The sequence below is a fragment of the Neolamprologus brichardi genome, chromosome 16 (genome assembly GCF_056152115.1).
Source record: "Neolamprologus brichardi isolate AB-2024 chromosome 16, ASM5615211v1, whole genome shotgun sequence".
Classification (NCBI taxonomy): domain Eukaryota; kingdom Metazoa; phylum Chordata; class Actinopteri; order Cichliformes; family Cichlidae; genus Neolamprologus; species Neolamprologus brichardi.
In genome coordinates this window covers 6109451-6129195 of record NC_142119.1, presented here as the reverse complement: position 1 = coordinate 6129195, position 19745 = coordinate 6109451, and the positions used below count along the sequence as shown (strand labels likewise).

Sequence of the window (19745 nt, the reverse complement as noted above, 5' to 3'; positions counted from 1 at the left end):
TTGAAATGGAGAACGTCACTATCAAAGTCAAAGTTACCGCTGCAAACAGCACGTTTCCAAAGTTGCAACTTTTACATTGAAGGTTCTTTGTTTCCAGTTCACGTTGTATCTTTCAGAGTCCCAGTACTGCTTGATGAGTAGTTTGCATTTGCGGATAAGTTGATATCTTCAATGCAAACTACTGGTGACCATGGCAACCTGCTAGTAAACAAAGCAAGCTGCCAGCAACCTCCAGAAACCCCTCTCCTGCTCTCCTGCCACTTGTGGAATAAAAACGCTTTTCCCTTGCAAACAGTGGTTACCGGGGTAACCGACCAGACTTTATGCTTCAGCTATTTTATTTTATGTGCTGGAATATGAAGAAAATAGGTTTAAATGTTAAACAAATTTCTTCCAGTCAGAGAATGTTGCAGATAATGTAATGTTTGTCTCATGCATAAAGTTAAAAGATTAAAACTAATAAAACAAGTTTTAAAAAGAGACTTTTCCATTTGATTACATTTTATATGATGAATTATGCAGAAAAAGTAGAATTGGGCTGAAAGATCTATCGCTTTATCACCTATTCAGGGTGTAAATCACGTTTTGAAAAGTAACTAAGTAACTAATTACTTTTGAAAATAAGTTATCAGTAAAGTAATGGGATTACTTTTTGGGGAAGTAATCAGTAATTAGCTACTGATTACTTTTTTCAAGTAACTTGACCAACACTGATAATAAGTCACATAGGGTGTGTGTGAAGGATCACGGCCGTGTCTGTACCACAGAGACTTTTTACTTGAGTTTTCCTCACAGTGCTCCAGCCCAGCGCTGCAATTCTGTTCAGAACCAGTGAGCGGTAAATAGCTGAAGAAATGAGATACAGCTTGGAAACAGCTAGAAGCAGCGAGCGTGGCCGATGAGCGGAAGTTTGCACGCAGCTGAGTGATGGAAAGACAGAGAAGCAGCTGACACCGAACGCCCACCAGGGCACCAACACAAACGCACAAATAGACAGATGGACAGAGAAAACAAACACGCACAACACTCACATTTACAGAGAATTAAGAAACAAAGAAAATTACACAACTCTCTGACATCGGCTCTTGATCTCCAGCGTCGGTGCTGACTGACATTTCCAATAACCTGCAATTTTCTCCTCGCACTCTATACGAGTGTGTCCGCACTGACCTGCCTTCCATATTCAGACAAAACTTTTACTCTGCTGCACGTAATGTGCTGCAGATGCTGCAGACAGCCAGAAAAATGAGAAGGTAAAAAAACCAAAAAGTAAAAAAATAATGGTACTGCCACTGAAAGGGGAGAAACATGATATTTTGTTCTGTAACAGCCACCATAAGATAACCTGATGTGCATGTCAGCAGGAAGTGAGAGCGCGCATACTGTAGGTAGATAATGATCCTGTTCAGACTGTTCTTCAGTGAGTGCCTAAAAATAAAAACCACTGTTGCTCTGATGTAACCCCTGAACCTCCCGTGCCCTTCAGCGAATGCACACACAGGAAACTCACACTGGATGCTGATGGGCGCAAATACAATTTACATCCTCTGATTATCTTGTCTGCTACACTGGTTTCACTGCACATCTTGGGATCGGATCGCTGCATCTGTTGTTTGGAAGAGGGGGAAAATAGGAGAGATGGGAAGTAATTGCGTGTGTGGGTGAGAGATGCCTGGAGATGAGGAGGAAAAGAGAGGATATCAAACTTAAGCTCTGACAGGATTTTCAGTTTAGATAAACATGAGCACTCGTTGCTTTACGCGTGAATTACTTAAGACACGCAAGGGTAAGGAACGCTTGGTTTAACTGCTGATCATCCGACAAAGTTTTTTTTTCTTTTTAATTCTTCAGTGCTGGTCTTAACTATAAATGGAGCTTTTGTTAGTTTCTGCTCAGGTAGTGAGGTTCAATTACATAACATGCAACAGCATCGCTCAGCTAAAAAGCCACAGAGTAAAAGACAAATGAATTCAAAAGTACCTAAAATGATTTAACGCTCCAATGTACCACAGGGACATTGATGATAATTATAAATTATCTGGATGTGGGGTGAACGCATGCAGTTTAATCCTTTAAGTTATCTCTAATCTTTAAAAGTAGAGTAACTGCACAAATTATTTCTGATTTGGAATTTCATTTGTGAGTGTATTTTGAATAGGAATCAGACCGACCAATCACTGGAGCCCATTAATCTCTTCCCTAATGCAGCAGACAGGTGTGGAGTCCACATGGTTTCAAGTTCCCCATTATTTTTTATTGCATTAGTATTTATTTATTTACAGTCTGCTTTTTAAGGATATGGAAACATCTGCTTAAAGATAATTGAGTGTGGGTGGAGAGGACTCAATTGGTTAGATTATATTCAGGCTGAACAGTCACTGTAGGTGAGTGGGGCCAAGAATACCCAGGGAACTGGAGAAATATGATTCATAGCACTCAGCCTTCTCATTATTTGGTTGAGGCTGTCAGCTGTCACTGCACACACAGGAAATCCACGAGGCTACATAGCCACAGGGCACGGGAACAGTGCGACTGCGCATCCTCCAAAACCCGGCGTAATGACAGGCTGTGGGGATGACTGACAGACGTCAGCACTGTCTGCGTCCCTTTTCCATTCAAGTCAAAGCTTTGAAAGGCTGACGGTTGTGTGCTGAAGGTACACTTCGTGTGCACGTATGCACAAATGTGTGAGAAGCAAATGCACAGAAGGAGAAAAGCAGCAAACACAAATACATTTAATATTTTTTGTAAACACTCAAAAAAAAATTTGTTACTCCTTTTAATCATTTACTCCACATTTTTATTTAAAGTCATTTAAAGTACCTTTCAATGCTTTAAAAAAATGCATATTGTTAAAGTGAAGAATCACTTGTGATACCTGTGTCTCATAATTGCTACTCTCAGCCTGGTTTTAGCTCACCTTAGAGCTTCCTTTATTTCCAGACATGCTCAGTTCGGGTTAGTCTGATAACAGAACTACAACCACAGAATGGGCGCTACACAGAAGCAGTTATGTATATATATATAATTACTTTGTTAATGGTCAGCCTCAAGCAGCCACTTAACCAATGTCGCAGTCAATAGTTGGAGACAGCAGCGCGGCAGCAGACAGTTAAAATAATCATTCTTTGTGAAGTGACACAGACACAGCACACGTCACCGAACGCTCGATCAACACAAGAAAGAAGACACGTTAGTTTCATTTATATACTCTTTAATATATCTTAAAAAATGGATATACAATCTGAGAAAGAAAATGTTGAGGATCTGAGGAAGAACAGATTGTTAATCTCGTTCCTCTGGCCCTGGAGTTTAACTGAAGCGAAGACATTTCCAGAGAAACATCCGAAGAAGAGGAGAAAACAAAACAAAATTACCTCCAACACCACAAACTGCCAAACTAAAGGACACCGGTAACAAGATCTCCAATAGCAAGCAAAAGTATTATTAAGGCCAAGAAAAAGCACTGAGTGTTGGGCTGAGGCGAAAACTACAGACACAGTTTGTTGCCAATTAATGAAGCGTGGGGTAGCCAGATCTGGGACTGCTGTCACTCTGTTTTTAAGCTCCTGGGTCTTTTATTTTGGCAGAGTCGGGTGTTTTGTGTTGTTGTGTTTGCTAAGAAAATAAAAATGATCTGAGCTGATGAATCCAGATTTTAAAAAAGAAAGAGGAAACCAGAGCATGCTAACAAGTCACATCGTCTCCACAAGTCACACTGTAACTGCCCACACACACACAGACACACTCCAGAAGCACAAACGGTCATTTTTGTTAATCTTACACGCACACTTCCTACACAAAAATTCAATCTTCTGCCTCTACATTTCCACATCCTCGGTAGACTGCAACACTCGCACAGAGACGTTTTCCTCATGCAGACGTGAAAACAAAGCTGAACAGGTGAAAACAGGCGATGCTTACAGACTCAAACCGGAGGCACAGCAATAGCCAGGGCCGGGCAAAAGCCACTCACAGACATATGCGCTCTGACACACGCTCACACACATAAAAACACAATCACTAGCCAAAACCCACAGCAGCAGAGGTTCATGGAGACATTATCTAGTTAGTCCAGAATTCCTAGCCGCCATCCCACAAAGCATAAACTGCTCTAGTCAACCGAGAGGCGCCAATATAGTTTAACTAGTTAACTAGCACTCGAGGTAGCAATGTAATCCAGTGTCAAACATGTCAACTGCCTCAAGAGTGTTTCCCACCAAATCTGTGCAGTTTTTTTAACCTCCCCCTTTTCCCCAGTGTTTGACTGTGACCAAGCCTGCAGAGCTCCACACATTTATTAGACCCCCCCCAGGGTAAGGTTTACGTCACTGCTGCCCTAAATTAAAAGTATTAGTAATGACCAAAATCATTGTTTATGTTTCTGTAATGCTTAATCCTGCAGTACGCACAAGCTCTTAATCAAAATTTGATTTTTAAATGGTAAAATATAGTTATTGTTATGATCCCTGACATTTTAAATTTCCTGTTTCACAAAAACGCTGAAAAAGTAAATCACAATTATTGGCAATTATTATTATTATTTTTATTAAGATGCCAAATGACATGCTAACTTGCATTACTGAATAGAAAAATTTGTTTTAGTTGTTGAATGTGATGTCTCAGAGAAGTGCTGCGGATCAAATTCACCTATAAAAATGTAAAATCGGTTTGTTTTTGCATAAACAAAGAAAAAAAAACATATTTTTGACAGAATTCTCAAATATTTGTGATTCCTGTTTTTATGACAGGCGTTCCAATAGCTTTGTTAAGTACTGCACTCATAGATTTCATAGATGTCCAGAATGACGCCTTCCTGCAGTCTCTAACAGATCTAAAGCCACTCACATTAGCTAGCTAGTAATCCTGCTAGCATGTCATCTTGCCATCTGTTTTCATGCAATCTGGAAACCTGCCTTTTAATGTAGCTGCTTGAACCAACGTTCAGGTCTTCTGGGCTTCTGATGTACCCAGTGGAGATATATTTGGGCCAAGCTTTCATATTCTTTTGGCCAGTTATGGCTTGCACCTGCATGCAACTACAGCCTGCTCACCGATCAGTTGAACTCTGACTACAAACAATAACAGCAGACTCTGCATGTCTGTATGCAGATATCATTTACAGAGTGGTCTTTATGAACCTCTGCTATTGTTTTCTCCACACACATTCAGATAGTGAAATCATACAGTCTGCTTACAAAGGGGGAGAGACTGAAATAGCGCCATTTTTAGAAAGATACAGTCAGCTCGGAAATCTCCCTAAGGGAGCAGAACGAGGGGGTTTGTGCAGATCAGTCAAAAACCTCAATTATCGGTTTGGCTCAGCACTGAACAGTGACTATAAAGTAAAAAAATGACTGAGTTTAAAAGTTGTAAGGCTTTCTTCGCACCTACTGATCTTCATTGGAGACATTTTCACACGAACTCTGGAGAATGTCAGGACTGTCTGGTGGGATACGATACACTCTGCAGCTACCGGAGCAGGCAGGAGGGAGTGCTTGCTGTGAATTCACCTGACAGTCACCTGTTCTTTTCGCAGCTCACTTTAAAGATCATTGAAAGGTGGCTGCACGTCTCTCAATAATCTTTGGAAAGGTTCGGAGCTGCAGTGCACGTGGTTGATGACGAAGAACGATCTTGAGTCATTTTAAGTGTTGCCTACGTACATCCAGGAGGTCATTTGGAGTCGTGTTTAAGGTTTCCTCCAACGTTTCTTTCTTTGACAGATTCTTTACCGTGTTTAGCACTTTGTTGCTTAGTGCTGTTAACAGACTCAGGCTTACGTCATCACTTCTTTAAAACCAGTCGTTTCGCTTGCATGAAGAGCCAGCATGCCAGAAGTTTTGACTGTACCGTTTTAACCTCTCCATCTGCAACACAGAACTTCACATGTGCGCTCACATGTGCGATCACCTGTGCTGTGTGTGTGTGTGTGTAACAGAGACAGATGCAGTAAAAAAGACAAAGAAGTGAAGAGGGCAGTGGTGCAGAGACAAGAGATGAAGCTGAAAAATGAACAGTGCATTTGGCTGTTTTTGTGGCAGTATTTTATGTCACTGGAACTGAAAACACACAGCTGTGTCTGCGTGCATGTGTGGGTGTGTGTGTGTGTGTGTACACATGCAGAGAGAATGAAAATAAAATGGGTCAGTGTGGTCATTCACATGCTGTCTAATGGGGCTAGGGGCTGCAGGCTTTCCAACTTCCAACCAATGTGTGTTTTTCCATGTCCTCACCTTTCACTGCAGGCTGTGTGTGTGTGTGTGCGTGAACTCACATGCATTTTCACTTTAGTGACACAAACATGGCAGGCACTGGAACAGAGAACTGACAGTAACAGATAATCTTTCTCTTGAGTCATCAAATTTAAAAATAGCCAAGCGCGACTTGTTGTCTTCTTCAGTTAAACATCGCATCCAATTCCATCACCACGTGGCTCGTGTCCGACGGGCTCGTCAGCGGGGTGGCGTCATTCGTGTGTCTTGCCACAACAGACAGACACTGTGGTCACTGTAACCTTCGACCGATTAACTAAAGCGTTATTTTCTTGTGTATGTAAGTCCTCTCTTCAACGTGTGACTTTTTTTTTTTTTTATTTCATTCCTGCGATGTGAAGTTTATTGCAACTGGGTGAACAGAAGAGGCGGGGCGTCGCCAGAGCTGTGGTGTCGAGAGGAAGGGGAGTGGTACGAGTCAAAGAGTCAGCTGCTGATTCACACATGTGGGGGGGGGGGGGGGGGGGGGGGGAGTTGGCCAAGAGAAGCAGAGGCAAGGTAGAGCAGTTTGGTTAGTTGGTGCAGGCTGCAGCGGGTCACCAATGCTTTTATCATCTGGCGTAATTCTTGATGTAATCTTGAACCTTATTCCGAAAGTCCTCCTGAGGACAGAAAAGGTAAAGAGAAGAAAAGAGTTAGATGGGAAAACTAGAAGTAAAAATGTTGCTGTGTTGCTTTTTCCCCCATTTAAAACCAAAAATGGCAAAAAAGCACAAACACAGATCTAACTGAAGATATTTTAATGTACTTTTTAGGTCGCTATGCTAGTTTTGGACATATTAGACGCTGTAAGGCACTTTTTCATTCCACATGTTAACTTCTTGCCAAATAATTGGAAGCAAAACAAACAAAACAAAAAGATGCACGAGGACTCGGCTAATTTGAGGTGACACTGCACAAGTGTCATTTGAATTTTACGACACTGAAAATATGCAAATGACCTTCGGCAGATTTGTCAATTAATTTCTTGATGTACAGTGATGGCACCCTGCTAAAAATGCAACATGTGTAGGGGTACAGTATGATGCATAAACACTGTTAAACAAGCAACAACAAAAAGATAAATAACAGCCACTGTTACAAAACTAGAATATTAATTTCACCAAATATTACATTTCTTTTAACTGTACTATGCACAGTATCAGTCCTATGCAGATGTTACACTGCAAGTAAATGTACGTAAAATCTACAAGCACAAAAACCCAAAACAAAAAGAAAAACGTTTATGTTCTTACGTCTGATAGTTTAAAAATGAAATTCTTCAAGTTTTTCTCACTCGGGGCACATCTAGTGCCCGAGACGTGGAGTGCTTGACATCTTGATAATAATGACGTCTGTATCGAGTCAACCTTCCTTGGCCATATCCCTTCTGGTCCTTAGTGTCTTCCTCTTTCCTTACCATGTGTTCTCCCCCCCTTCTACTCGATCATGCCCCTTCAGGTTATGCTTGACATCGTTCCACCCCCACCCACCATGCACGAATCCTGTAAACTCTCCTCTGTCGTTACTTCGACTCATATCTCCTGGTGGCATCTGGTCCAACCAAGCTGTGTGTGACCTCTACTCTCCTTCCTCTTTTTTTCCCTCCTCTGCTACCCGCTAGTTTTAGTCACAGTTTAAGTTTTCCATCCTTTACAACCGTTTGGCTTTTCTTGCCAACATCCTTTTCATCTTAACTTCTTTGTAATCCCATTATTCCTTTAAACACTGTTTCAATTCAGTTTTATTCAGATAGCTTATACTTGCTTTACATTGTAGAGTAAAAACCTTATAATATTACAGAAAAATGTTTCAGCAAGCACTTTGTGACAGTCCAGAGACATTACACACACACAGACACACACACACACACACACACACAGACACACACACACACACACACACACACACACACACACACACACAGACACACACACACACACACACACACACACACACACACACAATGAGGCTATTAATTTGAGCTGCAGCAGCTTTACTCTGTTGTGAAAAGGTTTCCTTTATTTGGTCTACACAAGAAAATGCAAGGCCAGGCAAAACTCTTCTGTTAGCTACACACATTATAAATCATAGAAAGTGCTGTAACTGAGAGTGCTGCTCACACATAACAACAGCACAGGGGACATTTTTTACTAGTATTAATGATGATGCAGGTATGACTCTGTGCACAGATTGCTAGCATTTCCCAAGTATGGACGTTGGGTAGAAGTTAGGCCCCCCAAAAAGAGCTGAATCTGACTTAGGCCCTAAATAGCAGGTTAATCCTACTCTGTTTATTTAAATTTCTAATGAGAAACTATGTGCTACAGGCTCACATGGTCTTCTGCTGAATGTATTTTGAGTAAATGATCTTTTCCCCAAAGAACAGCACGAAAATTATTCCAAACAGATGGATTTAATCCATCTGTGCTTTCAACTGGCCATTTTGTTTTGCTATAAATATTTAGCTAGCTTATTTGTGACTAAATTAATATTTGTGCACCCTTGGATCCTAAGCATCCTCGTCTGTCGACCCACTTCTTAAGTAATATACCTCTGCTTATTTTTATATTTTTTAAACCCATCCACCACCACAGGGTCCTGCCCTTGTCACAGAGTCCCCCTCTTGTCCAACCTTTCACATAAATGTGCCTTGCATTGACAACAACGCCCTTATTTATGCGTCAGGTCGAGCAGCCTGTTGGTTACGCACACATTTCTCTGAGGTCGCTGGAGTACGAACAAGAAATGGAGAGCATGAGAAAATAAAGAGTAAATGGGAAAGACAAAGAGACAGTCTGTGCACAAACAGGGGAGACGCGAATAAATGCTGAAAAGTTGCCAGCAACCATAAAAGAATTGATGACAGCAGTCTGAGAATTGGTCCATGGAGGGATGATGGATCAGCTATTCTCTGTTGAGAGATTACTCCCTTAAGACTTTAATTAATGCTAAAAGAGGAATGAGCGCAGTGTGCTGGAGTCTGGGTACCCAAACTGCTTGTTTCTAAGTGAAACTACTATTTTGGTATAGAGAGATCAGACCGTACTGACTAACATACTCAGCCAGTCACACTGCTTGGCTTGTGACCTCAGCTTTAAAAAAAGCAAAGAGAGCTACTGAGAATGGACAAGACTACAGTAAAAATGGTGAAACTGAAGAGATACACCTAGTGATGCACAAATCAATGAGTCAGGGATCAGAATCATCCTTGATTGGTGAAGCCTCACGTCTGTTCCGTATTTTGCATGAAACGTTGATGTTTTCTTGATTTTTTTATTTTTTTTTTTTAGTTCCAGTTATTAGAAAGAAAACTGGCAAAACACACTGAGCCAAGAGGAAATTAAAATGGGCCAAATATATTTCAAAGCTGCTTTTACAAAAGGTGTAACTTGAAGAATTACTGCACAATAATTATAAACAACTTTTTCTCTTCCATTAATTAAATTTGAACAGCTTGATCCAGGCTTCATCAAGTATACTTAATCAACTACTTGCTAAATGCAATCATTTAACCAGTCAGTCCCATTCGGCACATTAAAACCAAACAGCAGAAGAAAAGTGATTCATATGACGTTGAAGGTGACATGGTTGTTGATGCCAAATGGGCTCATCTGAGTATTCCAGAAACTCCTGATCTGCTCGGACTTTCCCACACAGCCATCACTGGTGTTTACAGAGAATGGTCTGAAAAAGGGAAAATATCCAGTTTGCGGCCATTCACTGGTAGAGATCAGAGGAGAAGCGCTGGAAGGTTTCAGGCTAATATGAAGGCAAGAGTAACTCAAAGTAGTACTCATTATAACTAAGGTGTACAACCTGGTGAGTGGAGGTCACAATGAACTCACGATGAGCTTTGTCCTGAAATATTGGTACACTGAGGCCATAAATGGGTGGACATGGTCAGTAACAGCACTCGGACGGGCTGTTGTGTCTAAATGTGGTGTTTAAGAGCACCTCAGACTGCACAGGATGCCAAACCTCGAAGCAGATGGGCCACAACAGCAGAAGACCTCACTGAACAGCACTCTGGTCAGCTAAGAGCAGGAGCTTGGATGATGGGGCCAGAATCTGGTGTAAATAATATGAAAGCATTGATCTATTCTGTTTTACCGTATTTTTCGGACCATAAGGCGCACCGGATTATAAGGCGCATTAAGCAAAACAAAACGGTCAGATCAAAGTCAAACTTTACTCAACTCATTCTTCTTGCTTCCTCCACTTCCGTACCATTGATTTATTACTATTGAATTCTCTCGCAGCTGCTCTATTTTGCGACTTTGGGACCTGAAGTGACGGAGTTTAGGACCCAGATTACTCCGCGAGGCTCTTGACTACAGTAACCGTAATTCTCCGACAATCCATAACGCGGTGCGGCTTCGTAGCTTACCAAAGTCGTACTAAAACATTTTTTGACAGATTTTCGAGCGCCGTGTACCACATAAAATCGGTTCGAGGTCTGTATCACAACCAGAATACATAAGGCGCACTGTCGATTTTTGAGAAAATTAAAGGATTTTCAGTGCGCCTTATAGTGCAGAAAATATGGTACTTAAACTACTTAAACTGTTAGGGCTGGTAGTAGAGGTGAAATCCTGTGGGGGATATTTTATTTACACGCGTTGGGCCCCTTAGTAACAGCTGGGCAGCGCCTAAACACCACAGCCTGTCCGAGTGTTGTTACTGACCATGTCCACCCCTTTATGACATCAGTGTACCCATCTTTCAGGACAAAGCTCATCATGAGTTCATTGTGACCCTCTCAGTCAACATATCTAATAGTGCACCTTTGGGATGTGGTGGAATAGAAGGTTTGCATCACTGATGAGAAGCTGACAGCAACTGTGTGACACCACTGTGTCAATATCATCTCAAAATCTCAGAGGGATGTTTCCAGCATCTTGCTGAATCTGTACCACAAAGAGTTCAGACAGTTCTGAAGGATAAAGGATGGGGCAAACTAGGGCTGTTCGATATGACCAAAATCTCATATCCCAATATAAGACATCTATCGTCTGATAACGATATAAATCACAAAAATGTAACATTTTCTGTAAATTCTGTGAATCTCGGGCAGCTCGACTTGCGTGAAGTGTTTCCAGCTGCACGTCATGTACCTGGAGTTGAGTGTTTTAACCGATGCATGAAACGATACATTTTTAGACGTAAGTTGTAACAGCCGCCGTTTTCTTTGTGAGTATTTATTACACGGCGTGCTGCGGGGAAAAGCCTGTTCTAACGTTTGAGTCTAAGGTTTATTTTTTAGCACCTGGCGTCTCTTTTTTACTTCTCATCCTAAATACTCTGCTCTTTCACGTGATTCAGTTTATTTTGAAAAGTCTCAACAGGATCTTGAGCTTTATTGTGAAAGGTTTATGTGGAACATAAACCAGCGGACACGCGATGCTGTTACCGTCGTTGTTGCTAACCACAACGCATAAAAACAGGCGCTTGTCCGTCCGTAGTGTGGTTATATTAAATATAAGAGAAAGAGAACTTAATGTAGCCACTACAGTGACTAAACGATGAAAAAAATATTGCCGTAAACTGTTTATTTTGCGACACCACGAAACAAATGATAGCGTAAAATGAAACGATAGACGTTTTTATATCGCCATCTGATATATATCGTTATATCGAAATGCCCTAGGGCAAACTCTGTACTGTAAGATATACTTAATGAAGTGGCCAGTGATGTGCGTATAGACATTAGTATGTCAATCTATCCAAGAACTGCAGAGAGAATTCACTAAAGGCTGAAAATTTTAAGCTCACAGTTCATCTTCTGACTTCTGTTATAATAAAACCCTGCCTGTGACACTTAGTGGCTCTTTTTCCTCATTTGGCAGATGACGCGACATCACAGAGGGAATTAAAAAAAAAACGGCGAATATGTGGTGACAAAATGACACATTAACTGTGGAAGTAAACACCAATAGAGTGCACACAGATTTTAAACTAGAAACTCTTTGTCAACTGGGTCCAATTAAGATGTCAACACAGATCAGGAAGTTTCTCAGTGGCAGAATAAGAAAACAAAAAAACCTTAATTAAGCTATCACACAAATATGAGAAACAGGATAAGAGCAACAACTCTATTAAAGATGACTCACAAAAAAATAGTATGAGTACATTTACATACTTTGATCATATACGTTTCTCTTCCTTTGTTCTCGATTTTTCTCTTACAAAAGAAAATTGGCTGAACTGCAAATTACTCTGAGATTCATTAGATTTAATATTGCAAGTGAACTCTGCAGTCGATTAAAAACTTTGTTGGACTGGAGCTTAGTTTTCTTGGCTTCACCTAGAGAAAGCAATTAACTCTGTTCCTCCAGTGATCTGCACAGGTACTCAAAATATGCACCACCATCAGTGGGAGGGGAATGTAAATTAAACCCTGTGGGTTCAAATGGTTGGTTTAAAATCTGCTAAAATATAAAAACTGAGCAACTGAGAGCCTCGGGATATATCAGGTAAGCAGACTATGAAGGGAAAATATGTCGGAGTAAGGAGCGATGTGAACAGGAAAGTAAAGAAAGGACAGCAAACAGAGATGACATCCATCGAATGAGCCAACTGTTCCCAGTCGTCTTTTTAAACATACAAAAAAGACGAAAGAAAAGCAGAAGGAAGAACCAGGCACGTGTTAAAATCATGCTCTAAGCTTCTGTAGTCAATCCACTTGTGTCCACTAATCAAGGATTTCAGTACCCTGGATCATTCTTTGCTGCATGTAAATGTGATTTGATATCTCGCTGGTAAAACCTGGAAGTGTGAAATAAACTCCCAGGTACCCCCCCCCCCCCTCTCCTCTGCACCTACTCAGCTCAGCTGAAACTTAATTAGCACTGCAGCGGGTGAATAGCTCTGCATTAATTGAGTGCATGGAGTGGTATACTGAGGCCACAGCCTTTTGTTTGAAAAACCTATACTGGAGGTGTCACTATGCAAAAGCAACTCTGCTACAGTCTGAAAGGAGGAGGTGGAGGCTCTGGCCGCTCACGATGGATGACATCGTGGCTCATGCAGCACTGAACTCGTCACCACTCTGGATTCCCTCGGCTTCTTCACCTTAAGAAAGGCCATGCTGCTCATTATACAACTGCTGCTTTGACTTTGAAATTTAGAGCTAACTTGTGCCTCACTTTATCTTCCAGTGACTGTTTTCTGATTATTTGCACAAATCTTTGCTTCCACTTCAGCTACAGTTCATTAGTGTCTACAGGCAGGGCCTACGCTTTGTCTGGCCACTCCGGACGCACCATCTTTTCAGATAACAACAAATGGAGTTAAAGACCTTTATAGACCACTTTACATCACATGCTTGTTAATTCAGCACTTGGTCTGACTAAACACAGACAGCAGTGGAGAGCAGACATGTCCGATGCTGTTGTCGTTCACTGCCTGGCTGCCACTGCAGAGCTCTGACACTAAACTGACAGAACAGGTACACAACATAATAAGGTGACTGGAGCTGCTGAAGGCTCTGACAGTGTGCTTGTTAACCCGTGTAAGAGCCTGCAGTGTAAATCCAAAGGACAGTCTCCCCTGTAAGACTTTGGGAGTGGACATTAAACCCCCCAGTAAACCTCGTCTGTTGTGTACGTCGATGGCACAAAACAAGTGGACTGTTCACTGTTATAGAGATTGTTGGGGTATTATTTTGGGATCCTCTTCTACACCACACACTCCCACATGCACTCATATCCCCAACTTCCTGTACTGTGGACTGAAAGACAGTGAGAAATCGTGTCTATGCATGGAACTCACTCCAAGCTAAATCCATCAGTCATTCACTTCTTTATATGTTGAGACAGTTATTTTATCTTTTTCTGTGCCACGGTTTGACAAATTTATACCTTATTACACGTCCGATACAGGGGCAATAACATCTGCTGAAGCCTGCTGGGATGGTACCGATAATTCAGGACATTTAGTGGGTTACAAAGTGGAAAAATGTTAGTATTTTATAAACAAGAAGCGAACACTGCTTCTTTTAAGAGAGACTCAAGAATAAACAACCTTGATACGTGGTCTCCTTTTGTGCTTTAGCGAGACCCTGTGGGTCATTCATGGACAGAAAGCTGATGAGGAGAAGAGAAGCCCAATCGAGATGCAGCAAAAGGTGAGAGAGTGTGTGTCTGTACTTGACACGTCTGACTATTGACTGAAGAAGCAAAGCCACTCGAGAGACCCAGGAGTGAGCATCTGGGAGAGTTAGAGAGCGTTAGTCCCTTTAATTGGTCAGTAACAATAAATGGAGATGCAGAACATTTAGCATTATATGAATGAACTTTGAACCCTCCAAGGGCTGACTGGTACAAGGTCACTGTGCCGCTCTGTGCGCTTTAGGACTAGGACAGAGAGTCTACTATGTATCCCAAATACACAGGCTCCCGTTTGTATTTCATATCCACTGAAGTATACGTGCTGTAACACAGTCCTCTGAACCTTCTGCTCGCTCACGGTTCAGCTTGTTGACATGTTAACAACATTTGATATTTTATGATAGAAGCATGCTCGTGCTCTCTGGTAGCGTGTTAATGGTAAGAGCCAATGTACACTGTTCACACTGCCCAGAACATTTCCACCGCTGCTGCTGAAAAAAAGACACTGAATAAGTAAGATGTAGGACAATTTATAAACAATGTGATGTTTTTACATTTCTTCTATTGAATTAAAGCATTTCAGTAAAAAGAAATGAGATAGAATCCAACTTCTCTTTCTTGTAGGTGCAAACTTAAAGAAACGTCTTATCACTGTGATCACCAACAAGGATTTCTCCAACAAGTACAAAGCCATGTTTTGCTTGGAAATCAAATACTTTGCTTAAAGTTTAATTTATCATTTTTATGTAATGATTTTGATTCCTGGATCTTTGGTTGACACTCTGTAATTAAAATTGTAATTCCTAAAAACTTGTTAAAACCCTTGATTAAAAACTGAAGATTTGCATTTCATCACAAGTTGATGGCTTTATTTAAAATCCAGCGTGGTGCCACACAGAGCTAAAAAATACAAATGTGTAATTGTGCAGATACTTGTGGACCTGTATGCTTTTCAGTTTGCTAACAGATTCAGAACTGTACAAAATATTCTTAAAGTAACTCATATAGTTGGTGCATCATCGAATGCAACCCAGCCCCACAGCCCTTCCTCAAGTCTTTCCACCATTCAACATTTACTTTTTTCTTCACATGCATAACCTACTTCGAGTCAGCATGTGTTATGTAACTAGGGCACAGAAAATGTTTACACATCAAGAAAAACAGGTAACTGACAACAAACGCCCAAATCATCCTGTTCTTGGTTTGAAACAGATCTCAGAAAGATGACAGTCAGTCAGTCTCATCTTTCACACACTTCTTTAAGCTGGAAGGAGCTAATTAGTATTTATAGATCAAGTTTTTGCTGAAGACTTCAAATGTCAGAGACTGTGTGCATTGCAGAGCTCATTATTAATCCACTTCCTTCATAAATCACAGAGAGATTCATACAGAGAAATACATTTTTTTTTGTTCTGGGCAGCGACTCCTGAACATCTGTCATAGGATGATCTCCATTCTTCAGTGTTAGCTACTCTACCATGCTTTGATCACCTACTACAAATACAGCAGTTTATGTAAAAGAAAAGTTTCAACAATATATATAAATATAATTTTTAAAGAAGTAGACATGTTAACACAATCTCGCTGTCCTATTTAGAGTTATCTCTGAACTGTTTGTTGTACCGGTGTCTACACATGTACACAGACAAAAACCCACTCCCAACTAATAATAGCACAATACCATTATAACCAACAACGCACACACATACACACACAGATTTACACACACTCACACTGCATTGCTCATGAGGATGCTTCCTTTTAGCCACTTTAACCAGCTAATGTATTCAGAGAGCAGCCACAGGAGGAGCCCCACTTCAAATGCCTCAACACAAAGTAGCACACGCATCCACATTCACAAGCATATTTGTGTACTGACACTCGCACTCCCACATCTCTATCCACTCGCTGCTGAAGTTGATTACAGCAGGCTTTGACTCAGTGGGAGTGGGTCACGGTTGGATGACTTTTCAGATGTTGTGACTCTGAAAAGCCACAACAGGCGGTAAAGCACCACTAAAACTTACTGAAACACATTTCGAAATGAGAGATTTTTATCATTAATGTATCAAATTAGTAACTTTGTTAACTCAGAACTATAACTGAAAACACTAAATGGATACACTACAAAAACAAATTCTGCCTTTTGGTCAGTCTTATCAATTCAAACTGCTTTTAGTTTCACAACTGATCTGATTATATATCTGTGGTTCAACGCCACGCAATCTGTTTCAGTATAAATGTGTGTAATCAGACTAAGTTTAGAAAAAAAACACCAATTTGACTAAAGCCACATTATAATGCTGAAAAGGGTAAAGGGGCTAAATAACAGACTGGGGCAGTAGAATTTTAAATTTAATTTCAAATAAATTTTGTTTATTTGTTTAATTATAAAGCACCGAATCACAAGTCACCTCAAACTGCTTGATACTGCAAGGTCAAGTTTCTAAAGAACACAGAGAAAACCCCAACAGATGGACAACCCCTATCAGCAAGCACTTGGCGACAGTGGGAAGGAAAAACTCCCTTTTAACAGGAAAAATCCTCCAGCAGAAACAGGCTCAGTGAGGAACAGTTGGGGGTGAGCTCATAGGGTTTTCTGTCAGTGTAATTATCATATTCATTCATTGCTGTAAGTGAACAGCAATGAATGAAGTAGCCACAGCCACATGTATGCGTGTCTGCTATTCTGTCTGTGCCCCACAGGATGCGGTTGTTGAGACAGCAGTACATCAACTACATCAACTACAAGAAACCTTCATATAGAGATTCTGCACCACATACACTGCCACTAGTGTGACTGTTAATTAGCAATTAAACTGACACCTAAATGTTTAAGTGTCACATGTGGTCAGCTGGTCTGGGAAAAATAAGAAGTGCATTTCCAGTAGTAGATTTTCTTAACCATCACAAGCTGGCTAGACTGTGTGGAAATAGGTTCTACATCCCAACAACATTAAAATGCATTAAATTACAATGCACAATATATGAGTAACATATGAGAATAGTGCAGAGTGATACAGGATGCAAGAAAATATCATTCTTATTAACCTTTACCTTTGTAACCAGAAATGAATTTTTAATAACTTATAGTTAAATATTTAAAAGGTCATTGCCCGGGTCACAAAAAACATATTCTGAAAAGAATGACATATAGTTAGTAAACATTTATACCTACAGGAGCTGCTAAGCCATGCAAGCCCATCCCATAAAGCTCCTGGTGCACAGATTTTGTGCTGCTGTTAATGCCAGAGGAGGTCTGGAACTCTGCAGCCATTAAGGCAGCAGAGCATATAATATTTTTAGAGGGGTATATTGAACGGATTCATCAGCTACATCGTGTTAGATATTTGTCATAGCAAACCGGAAGTTAAGAGACAAAGAAGGCTTTCATGAACCAGTAAACCACACTCACATGACAGATTAAGTCTATACATGGTTTACAGGCGTTTGTTTCCACCTATTTAGTCAGTTAATAAAGATCCAGTGGATGCTTGACAAAACACAGCAGTCAATAAATGAACTATTTGCATGCAAATTTACCTGCAACAGCCTAACAGCTGCAACTTCTGCCACAAACACCTTTTAAACCTTCAGCCTTTTAAAACCCCACGCACAGTCAAACCTGCATATCTAATGGGGGCTCACATGGCAACCATTATCACACACTGTTGGATACACTCCAGTAAACACGGGAAATTGTACGTACACAGGGCAGAAGGTCAGTGATGTACTTCAAAATGCTTTCAGCTTGCCCCTACTGAGCCTTATAATTATTTCAACAGTCAGCAGACTCCCTGCAGATGTTGGCCAGAAATCTATGAATTAAACTTATGTGACCAAAATACTCAAATGATCAGTTTTAACAGTTTTGACACTAAATCGCAGGTAACTGATGGTCAAGTTAAACATAGATGGAAGGGAAGTAAGGCGACACAGCGGGAATAATAATTTAAAGATTAATCAGCCAGGATAAACATATATTCTTTCAGGGATCTTGTGTGTATATATTTATTTATTCTCTATTGGGATTCCACTGTTCTCATGTTAGCTCAAAGCTTACCCAATATGCAAAACGTCCAGTAAATCCCTGGCACTCACCAATATAAGCTTGACTAAATATATTAAAGTTATACTCAGAATACATAATTAGCTTACAAACCATCAGGGTAGTGAAGCATATATAAACCCAGACATCCAGTTTGATGGTGTCTTATTTGACTTACAAATGGCAACGCGTGCTTCAGAGGCAGTGTATTCAGCAGTCTTGCACAAAAACACCATATGCACAGTTCTGGAGTCATAACGTCACTGTCTGCTCAAAAAGCTTGCAGTGTGCTCTTTGTCTTCAGCCCACCATACCAGATTAAAGCACACCAAGTTACCACATAATCCCACCTACAAAAGCAAGCGGTGTGCACAGAGCACCTCTGAAACCTACAGCAGCAGAAATTTTGTTTCTAAATATAGCTTATATGCAGGATAAGCAGCTGTAAGAATCTCACTGTAATGATCGCAATGTGTGTATGTTTCTCCTCCAAGACACGTAGATCAATCTAGGGTACTGGGATTATCAACATCTACATATAACAATGCAACTATTATTTTTATAACACACATCTACGAATTATATGTTATGTGTAGTAGCTGATCTCAAATGAATGTGGCTTGTTTGTTCACATTATGTGTGCATTACGTGCACACTTACATACATTTTCGTTAAACTAAACTGGAATGTGTTGTCGTGCATATCAGTAAATAAGAGTAAATACGCTTTTTTTGCCATCTCATATATACAGAAATATAATGACGATTTTAAAAAGGCAATGTGATAAATGAAAGTACAAAGTCTGTGTTTATATATGTGAGCAACACCCACAGGCTAGTATTATGAGGACTACGAGCACATCTTGGATGCTGCAGATAATTAACAAGTGTGCCGAATTTATACCAGATGACCTGAACGACATGTCTCACCTTGTCTCTCAGATGATGTTCTGCTGCATCAATGTTCAGCGGGTCATCAAAGTTCAAAAGGTCCTGTGGAAGAGGCAAAGGAGGGGGTCATCATCGTTCGATGGATCAAACCACACACATCTTCAAAACTGGCATTTATTTCAGTGTCAGCTACATGTGTTAATTCTGTAAACTTTGGTGTGGGAAATACAACCCACATTCACATTAATTCCCTTCTGTACTGACACTCTGAAAGCAAACTGTGATAAACAGAAACAGAAAGAAAATTGAGCTAAAACAGACGATAAGGATGCCTGAGAAGTGGTTTCCTTATAAAGTGGTAGGACTTAGGGCATGGCCACCGATATTTAAAGATCTTAGATGCTGTTTAGACATGCTCGAAATGTGATGAGGTTATTCAAGC

At 40.6% G+C, this 19745-nt stretch overlaps 1 protein-coding gene across 1 annotated transcript in view; it reads right to left on the bottom strand.

Moving 5' to 3' along the window:
- Positions 1-6735: 6735 nt before the first annotated feature.
- The window catches only part of ube2f (ubiquitin-conjugating enzyme E2F (putative)), a 50527-nt gene continuing 37517 nt past the window's right edge, over positions 6736-19745 (bottom strand). The window contains exons 9-10 of the mRNA XM_006793676.3: positions 19343-19405; positions 6736-6877 (exon numbers count right to left, since the gene is read on the bottom strand). Of these exons, the coding sequence (XP_006793739.1) occupies positions 6827-6877; positions 19343-19405 (114 nt within the window). The 3' untranslated portion in view covers positions 6736-6826. The remainder of the gene's footprint in view (positions 6878-19342; positions 19406-19745) is intronic.